Source organism: Coregonus lavaretus (genome assembly GCF_964263955.1).
Source record: "Coregonus lavaretus genome assembly, chromosome: 18".
Lineage (NCBI taxonomy): Eukaryota > Metazoa > Chordata > Actinopteri > Salmoniformes > Salmonidae > Coregonus > Coregonus lavaretus.
Genome location: NC_140005.1, coordinates 21,425,606 through 21,445,945, shown reverse-complemented (window position 1 = coordinate 21,445,945; position 20,340 = coordinate 21,425,606). Strand labels below are relative to the sequence as shown.

Below are 20,340 nucleotides of genomic sequence, written 5' to 3'. Positions count from 1 at the left end.
TGGCCTGTGGAATGTTGTTCCACTCCTCTTCAATGGCTGTGCGAAGTTGCTGAATGTTCACGGGAACTGGAACACGCTGTCGTACACGTCGACCCAAAGCATCCCTAACATGCACAATGGATGACATGTCTGGTGAATATGCAGGCCATGGAAGAACTGGGACATTTCAGCTTCCAGGAATTGTGTACAGATCCTTGCAACATGGGGCCGTGCATTATCATGCTGAAACATGAGGTGATGGCAGCGGATGAATGGCATGACAATGGGCCTCAGGATCTCATCACAGTATCTCTGTGCATTTAAATTGCTATCGATAAAATGCAATTGTGTTCGTTGTCCGTAGCTTATGCCAGTCCGTACCATAGCCCCACAGCCACCATGGGGCACTCTGTTCACAATGTTGACATCAGCAAACCACTCGCCCACACGACGCCATCTGCCCGATATAGTTGAAACCGGGATTCATCCATGAAGAGCACACTTCTCCAGCGTGCCAGTGGCCATCGAAGGTGAGCATTTGCCCACTGAAGTCAGTTACGAAGCCCTGGTGAGAACGACGAGCTCTCAGATGAGCTGCCCTGAGACGGTGGCTGACAGTTTGTGCAGAAATTCTTCGGTTGTGCAAACCCACAGTTTCATCAGCTGTCCGGGTGGCTGGTCTCAGACGATCCCGCAGGCGAAGAAGCCGGATGTGGAGGTCCTGGGCTGGTGTTGTTACACGTGGTCTGCGCTTGTGAGGCCGGTTGGACGTACTGCCAAATTCTCTAAAACGACGTTGGTAGAGAAATAAACATTACATTCTCTGGCAACAGCTCTGGTGGACATTCCTGCAGTCAGCATTCCAATTTTGCACGCTCCCTCAAAACTTCAGACATCTGTGGCATTGTGTTGTGTGACAAAACTGCACATTTTAGAGTGGCCCTTTATTGTCCCCAGCAGAAGGTGCACCTGTGTAATGATCATGCTGTGTAATCAGCATCTTGATATGCCACACCTGTCAGGTCAATGTATTATCTTGGCAAAGGAGAAATGCTCACTAACATGGATCTAAACAGATTTGTGTAAGAAATGTGAAATAAATAATATTTTTGTGCATGTGGAAAGTTTCTGGGATCTTTTATTTAATTTCATGAAACATGGGACCAACACTTTACATGTTGCATTTAAGTTTTTTTTTAGTATCAAATATATATTTCTTATTCCAAAGCCATGGCTGCACTTGCATACTTTAAACCACCAGACAAGCATACTGTGATATCCCCTCTAAAACAGATTGCTTAGCTCAAATAGCTTTACTGCTGAGTTTGCTAACTTGTTCATACTGCCAGAAGCTCTTTATATAGTTCATTGCACAATTACCTGAAAAAAAAAGAAAAGAAAGTGATGTGGTTATCGAAGACATTCTTATTCTCACATACACGTGAGTGTACAAAACATTAAGAGAGAATACATTCAAGTGCCTTTGAACGGGGGATGGTAGTAGGTGCCAGGTGCACCGGTTTGTGTCAAGAACTGCAATGCTGCTGGGTTTTCACGCTCAACAGTTTCCCATGTGTATCAAGAATGGTCCATCACCCAAAAGACATCCAGCCAACTTGACACAACTGTGGGAAGCACAGGGGTCAACATGGGCCAGCATCCCTGTGTAACAGTTTCGACATCTTGTAAAGTCCATGCCCCGATGAATTGAGTCTGTTCTCAGGGCAAAAAGGGGGGTGCAACTCAATATTAGGAAGATGTTCTTAATGTTTTGTACACTCAGTGTATGTTGGCCTTATAGAATATATAATACTATAGTTTACTGTGGGATGATGAGGCAACGTATTCAAATTATTTCACAGTACGAGCAAGGACATTAAAAACATGTTGGTTTAGTTTCCTAAATAGGCTCTTTTACTGGCATAGCTGTAACTGATCAACCCTACAGTAACTGTTGTCAGATGTCTCTTTTGTTCCTCCACATCAGCCTAATAAAATATGGAAGCGGAGAGGATCATGTTTCACTGCCATATTATTTATCCCTGCAATCACAGGTTAATCTTGTGAGCATTTCACTATTGTACTAGTTAATGTATGATCACAGAGTAAAGTATCTCATGAATGGCCAGTAAAGTTGGTTGCTATTGAAAGTATCATCTCTAGTGGACATTGAAACAATCCTTCAAACTAATGTGACATTTGAGATGGTCTTATGCTGTGTAATTGTATGTAGAAATATGAATGACATGATGATGTCCTACAGTAAGTGTCTGTCTCTTTTCCCTTCCAGAGCACCAGGCTGCCCTCTTACAGCTGAAGAGAGAATGCAAAGAGGAGGTGGAGAAAGTACATGTAAGTTAACCTCCTTGTTTGAAACAGTTCACTACATATCATTCCTACTGGTTTCAGCGCTGGGGTTTGTTTCAATCAAGAGAGAGAGGTCCGCAAATGCAGTCACCTCACCATGTCCTCCTGGAATGTAATAACAAAGTAACTGATAGTTAGTGAACCCAGGGAACTGCAGTTTTCTTCAGAGGCACTAGATGTCACCAATCAACCACAGAAGCAAAGCCAACCTGTGTCTTTAGTAACTGGACTTTCCACGCTTGATGTCTGAGCTTGTCTCGATGTCCCATAGTGTAGTTAGACACATCTCTTCATCACCATAGAACAGCCTTTAGTTTCTATCTAAATGTTATTGGCCTCATCTGTTGGGCTTAGTTAAAACTTTATGTCAAAGGGGGTCTGGTGTCGTCTTTTGACTCCTTCAAATGGTAATTTCAACCAAAGCATCTCAGTAATTGACACACCTCTATGGCATAGCACTGTTGTCAGTCCCAAGGTTTTGTCAGCACAGAAATGATCAAATGTGTTTGACTCTGTTTGAATGATAGTGCTCACCTCCAGTAGGACAGACCACATTCACATTTGATGTGAGGTCAGCATTGATTGGGGAAGCGGTGATGTCCTGCTAGTTCCTCATATGAAAGAAGATCACCATTTACAACCTGGATGCTGGATGCACCCAGAGATCTAATTTACTGAACTGTCTCTCTCCAACTGGAAATGTCTCCATTATTTCTTGTAAGATCTAGTTCTGAGTTCCACTTTGTTGCTGAAGCACTATAATGCATTGTTTGTTCAACTGAGCCACCAGTGCCAAGGTGGTGCAATTGAAAGCAGTATTTCAAATAGTTTCTCACAGATCTCAGAGGAGTAGTCAAATGTATTGGTTATGATTTCTCTGTCTTCCATGAACAGCCTGAGATTAATAAGAGTACAAGTCAAAACATGCCAGATAATAGAGCAGACTGTTAACCTTATTTATGGAACGATTTCTTTGAAGAACAAGCTTATTGGAGCAAAGTGTCTCTGGAAAGTGTGTCTGAAAATTACTATTATTACAGCAGTGCTGATTCAGCACATATAGGTTACTCTGTCTTCCTCTGTGTGTTACCCTGTCATTTGTCCCTGATCCCTTGCATTAGGCCATGATATTGACACTCATAAACATGTAGTTAAACCATGAGAGACGATAGAAACGTGCCTAATACATTTTCTTCATTATTATCTGCTCTTCATTATGTTGTCAGTTATTGTACTTTTCTGTTGGGGATGAAAGATTGGAATGAAAATGAGTGGGCATGATGTTAGAAATTACTACATTTCATCTCATGAAGGTCATGATGAACATTTTCCTCACATGCTCTCATTGAGTCACCCAGTGGTCTTTTTGGAGCCCCACAGTATGTGATTCTGTTTCATATGGCTGAGTGGGATGTTTCTGACTGATCTATGTGCTCCTGCTCAACACAGGCAGAGTTTGAGCTCCAGATCTTCCAGGTGCGTATGGAGCATGCTGTCTCCATGTCCCATCTGGAGGGAGTCATCGGCAAGATGCAGACAGACTGTCACCAGGCCTTCAGCCTGGGACACGAGAGGGGCGAGCTCCGTGAGGCCTGCGTGTCCACCGAGGACGACCTGCCTCCCAAAACATTTCGTAATGTCTGCATCCAGACAGACAGGGAGACCTTCCTCAGGACGCCCGAGGGTGAGGCCAGCCGGCCCGGTCTCGGCCCCAGTCAGAACATGCCTAAGAAACTCAATCTGGACTCCATCAACCTGAGTCTGCATGGAGGAGCCTCAGGACTCCCCGGCCAACCTCCCCCACCCCCTCCCCCTCCTCCCCTTCCTCCCCTCCCTGGCCAATCAGGACCGCCTCCACCTCCTCCTCCGCCTCCCCCTCCCCCGTTACCTGGCAACATGGGGCCACCGCCTCCACCCCCCCTCCCAGGTTTTAGTCCCCCTCCCCCCCCTCCGGGGTTACCTGGAGCTGGCCCTCCCCTTCCTCCCCCTCCACCTGGGTGCGGCCCACCCCCTCCTCCTGGGGGTGGATTTGGGTTTGGGTTCGGCCAGGCAGCGGAGAAGGCCCCAAGGAAACCTGCGTTGGAACCTGCTACTCCCATGAAGCCTCTATACTGGACCAGGATACAGATCCAGGACAATAAGTATGTACTCCTTCTATAGCCCATTCACAAGCTTTATCATTATCCCTGTCTCCCCAGTGTGTCACTTCCATCAGGTACAGAGACACTCTCATTCAGTAAAGCATCAGGCTGGGTTGACCTCCCCTGCACCAGTACTCTGGATGAGGACAGGTGCCCCAGTGAGATGCAGTAGATTATTCAGCTCATTTCCAGTGGCTGTGGTTTGTACTGCTGGATACCAGGCTCCCAGCTTTATGGCCTTGTATTTCTAAGGCTGGATTAGTAGAGGAAGTTGACTTGTGGTTCACACTCTCTGGTCCTGGCCAATGGTGGAGGGTCGAGTGGGCCACAGCGGTTTCATGTCTGCTATAAAGTTTACAGGAGAACGGAATTAAACAGGACTCTTAACTGTAACAACTTTTTGGGCTAATGGACATTATGAGGGGAAATACAGTACACTTTGAAATAATGCCAGGTCAACGAACAAATGTCAAGATACACACAATTTTACTGTGTATACAGAGCAGGCTTTATGAGGAACCTGTAATAGGGAAGGAATAGTTAACACTAGTGTTTCCCCTAGGATTTCTTTCAGCAGATGTGGCAGATTTAGCAGGGGATTAATGGAGTCTTCCTGCAGGGGGGGTGACATTTACATTTACATTTTAGTCATTTAGCAGACGCTCTTATCCAGAGTGACTTACAGTTAGTGAGTGCATACATTTTTCATACTGGCCCCCCGTGGGAAACGAACCCACAACCCTGGCGTTGCAAGCGCCATGCTCTACCAACTGAGCTACAGGGTTACATCTTCCTGGGGCATGCATCTATACATCTACGGTTTGCCGCTGCTAAAATGCATATAGGGGAAATGCATACATGACATATAGGGGAATTGCATACATGACATAGGAGAATTGCATACATGACATATAGGGGAAATGCATACATGACATATAGGGGAAATGCATACATGACATATAGAGGAATTGCATACATGACATATAGGGGAAATGCATAAATGACAATACAGGCATGGTCCGGTCATTTATAAATGTTGTCTACCTTGGAATTACAAAGGCTTTGTGAAGTTTCTGTAGATTTACTTTCCCAACATTTTCCAACAATGTTTCCTCCACTGCAGCATGCTGGACTCAGTCAGAGCCCATTGCGTGGAGTTATTTGAGTTAGTCCCTATGAAGGCAGTATGAAATGAAAGGGTGGATTTTCAGGAGTATCATTATGTTCTTGGTTAAAGCCTCTTCTGGGCTGTCCCAGACAGATACTTTCACTATTGCTGTGGGAAGCCAATAGCAAATAGGACCCAATTGCACTCACGTCACCCTAATTGAGTCTCTGGCTATGTGGTTGATTGCTGTGGTATTTCAGCCATGACTAGCCAGCCAACCTTTTAGAATGTTTGTTGAGTTCACTTCATCTCCACAGTTATAAAATGTCTCCTCTCTGGAGGAACAGCCCGGGCCGGCCAAACCCTGACGTAATGACTGGACAGTAGAAAGAAACTCATGAACCCAAACACATTTAAGGCATATCTAAAGTATATACAGTATGGATACAGTGCTTTAACCTACAGTTGAAGTGGGAAGTTTACATAAACTTAGGTTGGAGTCATTAAAACTAGTTTTTCAACCACTCCACATATTTCTTGTTAACAAACTATAGTTTTGGCAAGTCGGTTAGGACATCTACTTTGTGCATGACACAAGTAATTTTTCCAACAATTGTTTACAGACAGATTATTTCACTTATAATTCACTGTATCACAATTCCAGTGGGTCAGAAGTTTACATGCACTAAGTTGACTGTGCCTTTAAACAGCTTGGGAAATTACAGAAAATTATGTCATGGCTTTAGAAGCTTCTGATAGGCTAATTGACATCATTTGAGTCAATTGGAGGTGTACCTGTGGATGTATTTCAAGGCCTACCTTCAAACTCAGTGCCTCTTTGCTTGACATCATGGGAAAATCAAAAGAAATCAGCCAAGACCTCAGAAAAATTATTGTAGACCTCCACAAGTCTGGTTCATCCTTGCGAGCAATTTCCAAACGCCTGAAGGTACCACGTTCATCTGTACAAACAATAGTACACAAGTATAAACGCCATGGGACCACGCAGCCATCATACGGCTCAGGAAGGAGACGCGTTCTGTCTCCTAGAGATGAACGTACTTTGGTGCGAAAAGTGTAAATCAATCCCAGAACAACAGCAATGGACCTTGTGAAGATGCTGGAGGAAACAGGTACAAAAGTATCTATATCCACAGTAAAACTAGTCCTATATCGACATAACCTGAAAGGCCGCTGAGCAAGGAAGAAGCCACTGCTCCAAAACCGCCATAAAAAAGCCAGACTACGGTTTGCAACTGCACATGGGGACAAAGATCGAACTTTTTGGAGAAATGTCCTCTGGTCTGATGAAACAAAAATAGAACAGTTTGGCCATAATGACCATCGTTATGTTTGGAGGAAAAAGGGGGGTGCTTGCAAGCCGAAGAACACCATCCCAATCGTGAAGCACGGGGGTGGCAGCATCATGCTGTGGGGGTGCTTTGCTGCAGGAGGGACTGGTGCACTTCACAAAATAGATGGCATCATGAGGAAGGAAAATTATGTGGATATATTGAAGCAACATCTATAGACATCAGTAAGGAAGTTAAAGCTTGATCGCAAATGGGTCTTCCAAATGAACAATGACCCCAAGCATACTTCCAAAGTTGTAGCAAAATGGCTTAAGGACAACAAAGTCAAGGTATTGGAGTGGCCATTACAAAGCCCTGACCTCAATCCTATAGAACATTTGTGGGCAGAACTGAAAAAGCGTGTGAGAGCAAGGAGGCCTACAAACGTGACTCAGTTACACCAGTTCTGTTGGGAGGAATGGGACAAAATTCACCCAACTTATTGTGGGAAGCTTGTGGAAGGCTACCCGAAACATTTGACCCAAGTTAAACAATTTAAAGGCAATGCTACCAAATACTAATTGAGTGTATGTAAACTTCTGACCCACTGGGAATGTGATGTAATAAATAAAACCTGAAATAAATTATTCTCAGCACTATTATTCTGACATTTCACATTCTTAAAATGAAGTGGTGATCCTAACTGACCTAAGACAGGGAATTTTTACTAGGATTAAAAGTCAGGAATTGTGAAAAACTGAGTTTAAATGTATTTGGCTAAGGTGTATGTAAACTTCCGACTTCAACTGTACATCTACAGAAGCAGTGTAAAAAAGTGTCAAACAGTAGGCCTTTTACATTTTACAAAGGGATCCTGTATAGAAAGTTGCTAAATCATGCAACATTACACAGTAGTATCAGTAGATAAACTCTAATTTGAAAGTCAACATGACATGTGTTATACACTGAGTATACAAACATTAATAACACCTGCTCTTTCCATGACATAGACTGACCAGGTGAATCCAGGTGAAAGCTATGATCCCTTATTCATGTCACTTAAATCAGTGTAGATGAAGGGGAGGGGACAGGTTAAAGATAGATTTTTAAGCCTTGAGACAATTGAGATATGGATTGTGTATGTGTGCCATTCAGAGGGTGAATGGGCAAGACAAAATATGTAAGTGCCTTTGAACGGGGTGTGGTAGTAGGTGCCAGGCGCACCGGTTTGTGTCAAGAACTGCAACGCTGCTGGGTTTTTCACGCTCAACAGTTTCCCGTGTGTATCAAGAACGGTCCACCACCCAAAGGACATCCAGCCAACTTGACACAACTGTGTGAAGCATTGGAGTCAACATGGGCCAGCATCCCTGTGGAACGCTTTCGACACGTTGTAAAGTCCATGCCCCGACGAATTGAGGCTGTTCTGAGGGCAAAAGGGGGGGTGTAACTCAATATTAGGAAGGTGTTCCTAATGTTTGGTATACTCAGTGTACATACAGTAAGTCTGCCTCACATGGGTGGGTCCTGATGAACCTCTCAGTAAACCTGCAGCCTGTGAAGCTGCCTGACCTGGCCTATATACAGGCTGAGTTATGGCTGACTTCATCTTCCTCTCCCTGCGTTATCAGAGACTAGGAGGCTGGATCACTTATCATGCAGAGTCTAAGGCTACCACACTGTCTGACACAGGGGATAGTTGTCTTCTGTGAGTTAAAAGAGGAATGGAAAGTAAAGGTAGCAGAGCAGGGCTGAACTCTGGGAGACTCCTGTACAGAGACATCTTCAGACTCCCTCTCTGTTTGCTTTCAGTGTTACCCAGCAACAGAGGAAACAGAATACCTCCTATCTTCCTGGTAGTTTATTTGAAATGCTCCTTTCGTGCTGAAATCTCACATCTCAAACTCAGGGACACTTAAGTCACATGATTTTCGGAAGCCTCAGTCATAAATGTCACATTATTAAAAAGTGTAAATTCATATCGGTTTTCTCTGCATTCTGCAAATTCTCACTCCAGCAAACGTCTGCTATAAATCAAAAGATGGAAGTAAACACTGGACAGCCCAAGTAAACATCAAATAAACTGCTTCATATCTGTTTATCTCTAGCACAGGACAATTTGTACTGAGCAGTCCACTAGCTATTCTACTTTTCCCAAGAAGTCAGCTCTGTAACACACTCTTCTGTCATCACAGTAACACTGTCATTAAAGAGGGTTTTATGTTGAATTGTGGTGCTCCTCAGCGTATGGAAGTGTATCTCTCCGCCAGCCCCAGACTAAAAGCCTGTCTCTTGTTTCCAGTAATAATACACTGTGGGGTTCTCTGGAGGAACCAGACATCGTAGACACCAAGGAGTTTGAGGACCTTTTCTCCAAGGCCACTCTGCAGCCAAAGAAGAAGCCCCTCTCAGACACCTTTGAGAAGAAGGCCAAGACTAAGAAGGTTGGTTTAACTCATCCATTCTCTTCTCTCCCCTGTGCTGCTGCTGTTATATTGTGTTGGCTACTGCTGTTTTTCCTCTCTCAGGAGGAGCATCTTAAATATCTTGGGTTTGGAAAGTGATGACTGCTATTGGACTTTCCATGCAGGGACCCATATGCTGTAACTCTAAAGCTGTCATCAGTAACGATGACACACTCCATTTGGCATGGCACGTTGTATTTCTCAGACACCTGTCTTCTCTAAAGAAAATGCTTTGTCATCATAATGTGTTTAATTGTTACCACACGAGGGCGTTAGTGGCACATTTGAATTCATATTTCCTTTACTAGAGTTTCCTCGTCAATATCAGGAATGATTGAGATTAGGTAGTCAGAAAGAAAATATTGACATAAACACATTTTTGAGGACGTTATTACTTTTACTCCAGTAAGAGCATCTGCTAAATGAGTACAATGGTGTCAGCAGATTATCCCGTATTCTCCAACCCTAGACCACTTACCTCTGGAACATTCCTTTAGGAGCTCTGCTGAGTTAGTCCAAGTAAGGATCCCAGCCTTACATGGAGTCTAATCTAGAAAGAACACAAAGTGTGCAAGGAGTAAATCACTCCCCTCCCTTTTCTCCTCTTACTCCCAACTGTCCAATTCCTGGTGATTGGTGTAGCCAGCTCTTGGACTAGGTCAAAGCAGGCTATCAGGTTCAGTTCTCTTCTCCTGGCCCTGTGTATGGAAGCAGAGCTGAGTAGAATCCAACTTTCGAAGACCTGCTGCTTACACTTCACAATCAGCTGCAGATTAAACTGTTCTATGCCATGGCTTGGAATGTTCTTTGGATTGTACTTCCAACTTAGTTTGATAGTTATTTTCCTACAGAACCTGGTCGTAGTTATCGTTTGAGAGAAATTATAGAACATGCACAATGACTAATGTTTTCCTGGGCTAATGCAGCTAGATCAGATATCAACGTGAGCTAGGAGGCTGACCCTAGACCCACTCCAATTCGCATACTGCCCCAACAGATCCACAAATAATGCAATCTCAATCGCACTCCACACTGCCCTTTCCCACCTGGACAAAAGGAACACCAATGTGAGAATGCTGTTCATTGACTACAGCTCAGCGTTCAACACCATAGTGCCAACAAATCTCATCACTAAGCTAAGGACCCTGGGACTAAACACCTCCCTCTGCAACTGGATCCTGGACTTCCTGACGGGCCGCCCCCAGGTAGTAAGGTTAGGCAACAACACATCTGCCACGCTGATCCTCAACACTGGGGCCCCTCAGGGGTGCGTGCTTAGTCCCCTCCTGTACTCCCTGTTCACCCACGACTGCGTGGCCAAGCACGACTCCAACACCATCATTACATTTACTGACGACACAACAGTGGTAGGCCTGATCACCAACAACGATGAGACAGCCTATAGGGAGGAGATCAGAGACCTGGCAGTGTGGTGCCAGGACAACAACCTCTCCCTCAATGTGAGCAAGACAAAGGAGCTGATCGTGGACTATAGGAAAAGGAGTGCCGAACAGGCCCCCATTAATATCGACGGGGCTGAAGTGGAGCGGGTCGAGAGTTTCAAGTTCCTTAGTGTCCACATCACCAACGAACTATCATGATCCAAACACACCAAGACAGTTGTGAAGAGGGCATGACAACACCTTTTCCTCCTCAGGAGACTGAAAAGATTTGGCATGGATGCCCAGATCCTCAAAACGTTTTACAGCTGCACCATCGAGAGCATCCTGACCGGTTGCATCACTGCCTGGTATGGCAACTGCTCAGCATCTGACCGTAAGGTGCTACAGAGGGTAGTGCGTACGGCCCAGTACATCACTGGGGCCAAGCTTCCTGACATCCAGGACCTATATACTAGGCGGTGCCAGAGAAAGGCCAAATAAATTGTCAAAGTCTCCAGTCGCCCAAGTCATAGACTGTTCTCTCTGCTACTGCTCAGCAAGCGGTACCGGAGCGCCAAGTCTAGGACCAAAAGGCTCCTTAACAGCTTCTACTCCCAAGCCATACGACTGCCTTGCTCAAGGGCACATCGGCAGATTTTTCACCTAGTCGGCTTGTGGATTTGAACCAGCGACCTTTAGTTTACTGGCCCGATGCTCTTAACCGCTACATTAAGGCTACCTGCCAACCTGGTGTCTCTCTGTGGCTGTCTGAGTTGGATCAAATGTTGGGCCAGTTTGTGGGTTCAGAATGACCAGACTGGATGGATACACACACACTGAGGCCTGTACAGTAGACTGGAGCCTTGACAGATTGATGACAATGTGTATGGATTGGGAAGGGGACAGTTTGGGCTAGTGGCCGATTTTTAACAGCCTGGACGCCACACTCAGTGCCATGGGGGCAGTGGGAGCGCTGACACATATGGCTGCAGAAGTGCAGAGTTGCAGCATTGGACTTGACAACAACATGGGGCCTGAGCATTGGCCTGAGCTGTGCGGACACAAATGCACATAACCGACTAGAAATTGGGATACTTTTCTTGGTAGTTCTTATTTGAGATGGTAGATACAGTATGTGGTACAGATGTCCATGAGCAGTGAGCTGTACTAGGGGCTGTACTATACTCAGGCCAGAGACAGCAGCCTGTGTTCAGCTATGATTACTTGGAGACGCTACCACAACTGTGGAAAGGGTTGGCTACAGCCCCTTGGCACTCCAACACATTTAGAAGGGTCAGCTAAACAAAAGTAACTTGTTTACTGCTTCATATTTTATCCCTAAAAGTTTATCTTCCAACGTTCAAACTCTCTGAATCATCTTCTGTTGATAGGTTCCCAGAACTACTGGCTCTGACTGGACAAAGGAGGGGGGAGGAGAGGGGGATGGAGAGGGGGGAAGAGAGGAGAGTGTAGATGAGGGTGGAAAGGTAGAGGAGATGAAGATAAAGAGGGGGAGGGAAGGGAGGAGGAGAGGGGGGCTGGAGAGAGGGGAGATGGAGACAGGCGGGGGGAGCAGACTGTCATCCAACTAGCTAACAGACAGAGCCAGACTGGGCCTGTGGAGACACAGGGTCAATCAAGAGCGCTGTCTTGCCTTACTCTGCAATATCTTCCCCCGAAGAGATTTGACAAGCCAATAGTCCTGTCCTGGCCTCGCCACCACACCGATAAAGTTCGACACGACACAGAGACAAGTCATTCAATCTCTGCCCTGTAGTCGTCTCCATCAACTTTATGAAGAGCAGCTATACTCTTCACACATGATGGTTTTCACTGTACTAAGCATGTTAGCCGTAGAGCACACAGTGTTGTGTGTGATGGCAGAATACCTATACATGCCTGACGCACTTGTTACTTGTTCAGAAAGTATTGCCAGATCAGATAACACCTGTGGGCCTAGTCGGGGGTGTGATGGGGAGAAAATGAATGGAATGTGTATGGGCATTATGGAGATTAGCCGTTTTTCTCACATCCCTCCTAATGCACAACTCTACATACAGGACCCTAAGTGGAAGTTGGGGCAGTAGGGGAGGGTTAGAGGGGTGAGTCTGTACATGGGAGTGCTAATCTGTATCATGTGTCCAATACAACTGAAAGCTGCTGTTTACTCTGGAGGCCTTTTCTTTCCCACCACTGATTATCATATCAAAGCAGCAGAGATGACATGCAGGGGAATGTGCTCTCTGTCAGCCTCCACAGTCCATGGCCGCCCAGGACACACCAGACCAGACTGGGGGTAATTGTAGCCATGTGGCTCCACTCGGCTCCACAGTGGGGCTGGAGGAGAGGAGATGACACCTGTGGGGGCATTTGAAGTGGAAAGGAGAGGATGCACGTGTCGCTGCATATTGGGAGTGAGGATAATGAGCTACAGGAGCCGGGTGCTGCGCTGCGTTGAGGAGATGAGGAAACCCAGTGAGCCCCCCACTCAAAGCACTTCCTCTTTTGATATTTTAATATTCATTTCAGTGTCAAACCAATGTCTCCTCTCTATTTCAAGTGTTTTTTTGGTCTGCTGGAAGGACCTCACCTTGACTTGGACTGGTGGGCAGTTCTCCCAGTGTCCACTGGAGGTAGCTGTTATACTCGTCATGGGTTTCTAACAGAGCTCTCAGCATCAGCATCGGAAGGTTCCTTCCTTGCATGCCTGAGAGTAAGCATCCAGGCTTGTTCCTCCAGATCAGTGGCCAGGGTTCCTGGGAGGCTTTTAGTGTGGCCTGACCAGCGCAGTTCATTAAAGGTGTTGGGAAAGCCTCTCACTCTGCCTGCTTCCCTTCTCATGTCCCCATATAGGAAGATCCCCAGTTATATTAGTAATGGACGTGGAAGCAGTATGTACTCTTACCTTATGTAACGCAATACTCACTTCTAAGGCTTCTGCTCCTTGGTTCCCACTGGATGGCCCAGTACCTGAGATGCAGTAATGAAGAAGGCTGAGACATTACATTTTAGAGCTGGGCTTTACCTTGCCAAAACTGTTTCTAGCTTAATGGGTAATTCAGTCATAAGTAATTGTGACCATGTGTAGGCACAAATAAAAATCCTGTTAATTTATAGTTTGTTGTAAAAAACTCTTGCCTGCTCTTCCAGACTGAATATATGTCCTTTTATGGTTTCATTTTTTACTTTTTACTTTCCTGTGGCTTTATGTTTTCGACTATATCATGCACTTTTAAAGGGGGACTTTTTCTCTATACTCTGTGCTCTGCATTCTTAGTGATGTCATTTGATAAGGCCTCTGTCTGTGGCGTGTGGGTTTCTATCATCTCTCACTTCCTGTTATCATGACACTGTGTAGATTAGTGTGGCTTTAGGGTCAATCCAGACGCCCCACAGAGATGTTAGAATGACTCTCCTTTAGAGCACTTCTTCTGTCCTCTCCCAGAGTCAATATATCATCAAGTGGTCTTTCTCTGGGAAGTGACTAAGTGATACTTTCCTCTGGCCTCTGGGAAAAAGACTGTGGATGATGGTAACCTGTGTCCCTGTTTCATCTGAATATATCATATTATATCATATTCTAGTATTCTAGTAAAATACATCTTATTAGTTGAATTTAAGATTAACTGTTGGTCTGCATTTTACCAACTGTATAAACTGTGCCACTTCAATCACATGGAGATGGTGATCAAATAGAGGATGTATAATCCAGTGTTATTCTCGCTCTCTGATGTAATCCCTGTGATTCAATTATGATGTTTATGTCTTTTCTGCAGATTATCAAACTGCTGGATGGGAAACGTTCCCAAGCAGTAGGCATCCTCATCTCAAGTCTGCACCTTGAAATGAAGGACATTCAGAAAGGTGAGAGCATAGAAATATGAACTCCTTAACTGTGTTAAAACCAAGCTGTTTGGCAGATTATTACTGGAGGATATTGTCTATATTTCTGACAACCTGTAATTTCCTCTCCGTCGAACAGTAATTTTTCCAATTAAACAGTGATAAACTTGAGTTACAATCCTATTTTCACTAGATTAGAAAATATGCTTAAATGGCATAACAAATGATGAAAATAGTTACTTTTTAGAAAGTAGAAATGTTGAAGCCCGGTGCAAATTGTTTCCTGCCTCTTGACAGACCCTAATGTGTGAATAGTTCCACTTTTATAGATGAAGTTGTGATTCATGTCGAATGTGGAAGATTTCCAAGTTTTCCAGACTAGTGCTCCCAGTTTCCCAGACTAGTACATAATGTTGTGAGTCAACAGCATTGGAATAAAATTAGCAATTTTTGTCTCGCCAGATTCAATCGTTCCTGCACTGGTCAAAATCACATCAATATTTTCCTTCTTGAACTAAAGAGGAATGGAGTATTTGGTTCTGTATCTGTATTTGACTGTACATGTTTATGTATGTGAATGGGGCGGGGGATGTCTGAGGCAACGGTTAGGCGTACATGGGTTGGGGCCGTTGGTGACAGCCAGGGTGCACTGGGTTGATACTGGGACAGGGACTGAGACTGGGAGTGGAGCGCCTGGCAGTCTGAGCATGCGGCCGACCCGGCAGATCTGTTTATTGTTGCCAGTGACGGTTTCCACCGCCTAATGGGAGCGACACCCTGCTAATGATCTGAGTGTGTATAAATCCACCTTCACAGTCAGCAGACACCGCACCGCCACATAAAAACGCTTACCCAATGCAAGCCAAACAACACATTGGGCCAATCTGCCGTTTTTGGTTTTGATATTTTTTTCTCTCTCCTTCTCCCTCTGTCGGTGTCGAGGTAAATAACCCCCAATAAAAGAGCCTGCTCTCTCTCAGCGTGAGCCTGCTTCCTACAGCCTTAATGGGAGGTGTAGGTGAAATGGACAATTTGAATCTGACAATGCAGCAAAGCGTCTTAATAAGCACTTCTAACGGCCCTGGTCCCTGGCCTCGCCTGCTTGCCTGCCCTTTGTTGGCAAATTAAAAGGACATGGGACATGTAATGTAATTAAAGCCACTAGGGAGGGGGGAGTGAGGGGAGGCAGGGCTCTGGTGGCCCAGGGCAGGGAGAGGGAAGAGCGGGGGCCAACGGAGGGCCTGAGCCTGGCTGGGGGACCTCCTGGGCCACCGCAGTTCAAGGCAGAGGGGAGGCTCCCCCACACCTCACCACACACACCACACACACCCTGAGCGATGGGTGAGAAGTGTAGGGAGAGGGAGTGAGGCGGCGACAGGGTTTCTTTGATCTCCCGGTGTGGAGAGATATCCGGGCCAGGCCTCCTTTGGCTCAGAGCACTGTGCTGCACTGCGCTGCGGCCCCCCTTTGGTGTGTGATTGACGGGTGCATGGCGGGCGCGCTGAGGCCTTGAGTAATCCACTCTAATAAGAAGTAGGAAATGGCCCTCCACCTCCAGCCTGCGTCCAGCATGCTCTCCACTTTGATCCATCCTCTAGGGCTGCCCTGCTGCCTCAGCTGGTCGTAGGGGCTTGGGGAAGCTGTGGACGTCAGTGGAAGAATGCTTGGATTCTGGGATGCAGAACTGTTTCTTCTTATTTGGAGGCACTGCTTGGAGATAGAAGGTGACATGTCTTATTGACTCCAGGGGTGTTGCTGTATACAGTACAGTCATGTGCTTTTGGCTCGACTTCACTGGTGGTTCTTTGCAAGCCATGCGACTCTGAGAGTTGACGCAGCCACAGTGGTGTAGAGAGGGGCTTGTTTCCACTCTGAGAGCAGGCGTCGCACTTTAGTCTGCAGCTGACAGCACACAGATCCATATTGTCATTGAGACCAGGAGCCATTCCTCCCAGTCTGCCCCCTCCTCTCCTCTCTCCTCCCTGACCTGCACCCAGCCATAAAGCTGTGACTCCTCTTTCTGAGACACTGAGCAGAGCTCTCCCTCTCTTACTTTCTCTCTCGCACTTTCTTTCTCACTCTCTCTTTTCCTTTTGCTGATAAGCAGGGGTGAAAGTAGATAAAATGTCTTCCTGTGTGCAATCTAGTTTTAGAGAGACAAAATAAGGACATAAACAATCTGATGCACAGGTATATTTCAAGGCCTTTTACTTCTCAACATTGTGTGAACGCACTTTGTAATTTTTATGGGCCTAATCATAGAATTACATATAGAATCATTTTTAATTTAATAGGATCTCTATGGGCCTAATAGGAAAGATTTGTCGTTTTACATTTACTTTTACTCTAATTTACTTTTACTCTAATTAACGTGATAAAAGAATCTCCTCAAATTCCGTCAGTTTAAGCTAGAGATATCTGTTTTTTTGCATGGGCTGCATCTCAATCCACCGCGTCCGTCTATGTGGGCTTTCCGCATCTGTGACTGAGGTACAGCGTTGTTTGTCAGACCAGGACACATCCCGAAAATCGGTATTCTCACGAAAATGTCTGGAGCGTCCGAACAGTTTGACCTACTAACTATGGAAAGATGAAACTCTTACGAACACAATGGTGCTCTCCGTTTTGTTCTATGTCCCCCACAAGTGTCACAAGATTTGTCTGACAGTAACCCATACAAATGAATGGAAGTATGGAGGTAGTTTTGTGCCAACAAAAACAGGCATTTCATACATTTTGTGACTGTCTTTTTTTGCCATTTATGAATGTGTTATTTAATTAGTTTCTATGGGCTATTGTAGTAAAGGCCAAATTCAATAGTTTATCAAATAATGTTTATTTAATTTCTTTATATACAAAAATTATAAATCAAATAGCTTAATGATCCATGGTATGACCATCTTAAAACAATTCCATATGTTAGCTTAGTAGAACTCCACCCCAGGCTTAGACTTTTAGAGGTTTTAATGTGGCATAAACACAACCAGTCATGATGTTTGTATCTGATTGTCAAACAATTACTTCAAAAGGCTCATGTAGGCTACCTGCGCACGTTACTCAAGGATGGCGGAAAGACAGGCGGTGCACAAAGTTTTTTATTTTAATTTGGTAGGCTACTTGTTGGTCAACTTGTCTATAATTCGATACATGCCGCTTCTCTTCTGTCATTACTTGATGCTCGTCTAGAATACTAAATAAAGCGTTGATCACCAGAATAATGTCATAAATCGATAGAATGATCAATGCATCATCAACAATCTAGTTGACGTCTGTAAAGTTTTCTCTTTAATTTGTCTGTTTCTTTCACGGAATGACAACATTTAGGGACCAGAGAGGTTTCCAAATGACATCAGTTTGGTTGGTTTTAAGGAAATGAAAAGCTGGGGAAAAGATCCAACATGTTTCTGATAGTATTTAAGTTAGTCTTGGATGCATATTTTATGTTTTTTTAATGCTTTTATGTCGCTGAAATAAATTGCACATTTAGGCTACACAACAGGTCCCTAACTGTGTATTTGCATTCTCTCAAGATGCTGAAATAAATCATTCATATTTCTCCATTCCTGTTCCCGAGACAAAATGAACATTTGGCCTATCATTTTACTATGAGGAACACTTAATTCTGCAGGAGTTCATATTATAATAGGCTAGGCTATATGTGAGGCCTACATTCAGTGTCTAGACTCCAGTTACTATTCCAAGTATTAGGCTACTCCAGTCTAAAATAATTCCGGCATCCATACGGTGCCATTTGATAAATGCAAAGAGACATCACATACAAAACACCAAAAGTATTATGAATGACATTCAGTGATTGTCATCATTCGGCCTAAACAAGTCTTGTAACCTCAATGTATGCATACACTGCTGTCCCCACGCATCTCGTTATCGGCCACTCATCTCTGCCTTAGCAAGATTTCAGTGTCTATTCGCTCATTTTTCATGCGACTGACATGCAGTAATGATAAATAGTGTAATAGTTTTCTTGGAATCTATGTTTTAATTGTTGTGATAGGCTCTTATTTTACCGGTACGGAGTACCCCCACTATTTATTTTGCCGGTTATCCGTACTGGACCGTTCAAGCTTACTTTCACCCCTGCTGATAAGAGTCTATTGCTCTGTCTATCTCTCTCTCTCCTCTACACTCTGAGAAAAAGGGTTCCAAATAAGTTATTTGGCTGTCCCCATAGGATAACTATTTTTTGGTTCAAGGTAGAACCCTCTGTGCAAAGGGTTTTAGATGGAACTCAAAAGGGTTCTACCTGGAACCAAAATGGTTCTACCTGGAACCATTAAGGGTTCTTCAAAGGGTTCTCCTATGGGGATAGCCGAAGAACCCATTTGGGTTCTAGATAGCACCTTTTTTTCTATGAGTGGAGCCTCCTCTCTCTCGCTCTCGCTCTCTCGCTCTCTCTCTCCCCTCCTCTCTCTCTGTGGCCCCACTTTAGAGATCATTACTGGAGACTGTGGTGGTTCTGGCTGCAGGTCCTGGGGTTAAGCAGTTACAGGCTCTCTCCTGTGACCCGGGCTGATAGACTTAGTCTTCTGCATGTCGGCCTGAGAGGAGAGCTCCCGTGTGAGGTGAGCCCTTGGCTCTGCTCTGATCTGACACAATGGCTGTCCTGGCCTGCCTGACCACACGCCCCGATACCCACCACTCCCTAATACTCTCATTCAGTCACTTTAAAGTGATAGTTCACTACAAAATCTAAGTTTGTCAGACATTTCAGACCTCAAAAGATGTTTAATGTTGAAATGAGTTGACAAAATAATAGACATGGGTATTATTTCAGTAAATTATAGTTTAGATTAGCCTCCATGATGTTTATGATAATATCTGAACGATGCTAGTGTTTAGCTGCTATCCATTCTTTTTGTACATAGCATGCCTATATGAATTTAATCTCCCTCACAGGAAAACAGGCCTAGGCTCCAAACCCAGGCAGCAGGTAATTTAAACAGCATGCTTACCCAACATATTCCATCTTTATAATACATTAATTTACTTTTCCAGCTGTTTTGAGTGTGGATAACTCTGTGGTGGACTTGGAGACCATCGAGGCTTTATATGAAAATGTGAGTATTCAGAAGTGTGCTATAAAGTCATCCGATAGCATGAGAGAAATGTGAGAATCTAAACTCCTTTTTAAGTGTTTTTCTCACTCAGTATGCTTTTGTTAACACTACACAGTGGTGGAAAAAGGACCCAATTGCCATACTTGAGCAAAAGTAAAGATACCTAAATAGAAAATGACTCAAGTAAATCATTTCAAATTTCTAATATTAGGCAAACCAGACGGCACGACTTTCTTGTTTTCGTAATTTCCGGATAGCCAGGGGCATACTCCAACACTCAGACATAATTTACAAACGAGAGCATGTGTATTTAGTGAGTCCGCCAAATCAGAGGCAGTAGGGATGAGCAGCGATGTTTTCTTGATAAATGCATGAATTTGACCATTTTCCTGTCCTGCTAAGCAAAATGTAATGAGTACTTTGGGTGTCAGGGAAAATGTATGGAGTAAAAAGTACATTATTTTCTTTAGGAATATAGTGGAGTAAAAATAGTAACAAATAGAAATTGAAAAGTACAGATACCCCAAAAAACTACTTAAGGAGTACTTTCAAGTATTTTTACGTAAGTACTTTACACCACTGACACTACATCAGGGCTCCATAACATCTGCTAGTCTACAGCTAATTTCTCAAGGATGTCACATTCAACATTTATCTATTGCTATTCTACCTCTTGTTTTGTAAT

The 20,340-nt window shown here is 44.4% G+C and overlaps 1 protein-coding gene across 1 annotated transcript in view; it reads left to right on the top strand.

Annotated features, from left to right (window-relative positions):
• The window catches only part of LOC311146062 (formin-like), an 81,695-nt gene that overhangs the window by 5,745 nt on the left and 55,610 nt on the right, over positions 1-20,340 (top strand). The window contains exons 3-7 of the mRNA XM_084182525.1: positions 2,270-2,331; positions 3,796-4,487; positions 9,190-9,331; positions 14,511-14,598; positions 19,594-19,655. Of these exons, the coding sequence (XP_084038651.1) occupies positions 2,270-2,331; positions 3,796-4,487; positions 9,190-9,331; positions 14,511-14,598; positions 19,594-19,655 (1,046 nt within the window). The remainder of the gene's footprint in view (positions 1-2,269; positions 2,332-3,795; positions 4,488-9,189; positions 9,332-14,510; positions 14,599-19,593; positions 19,656-20,340) is intronic.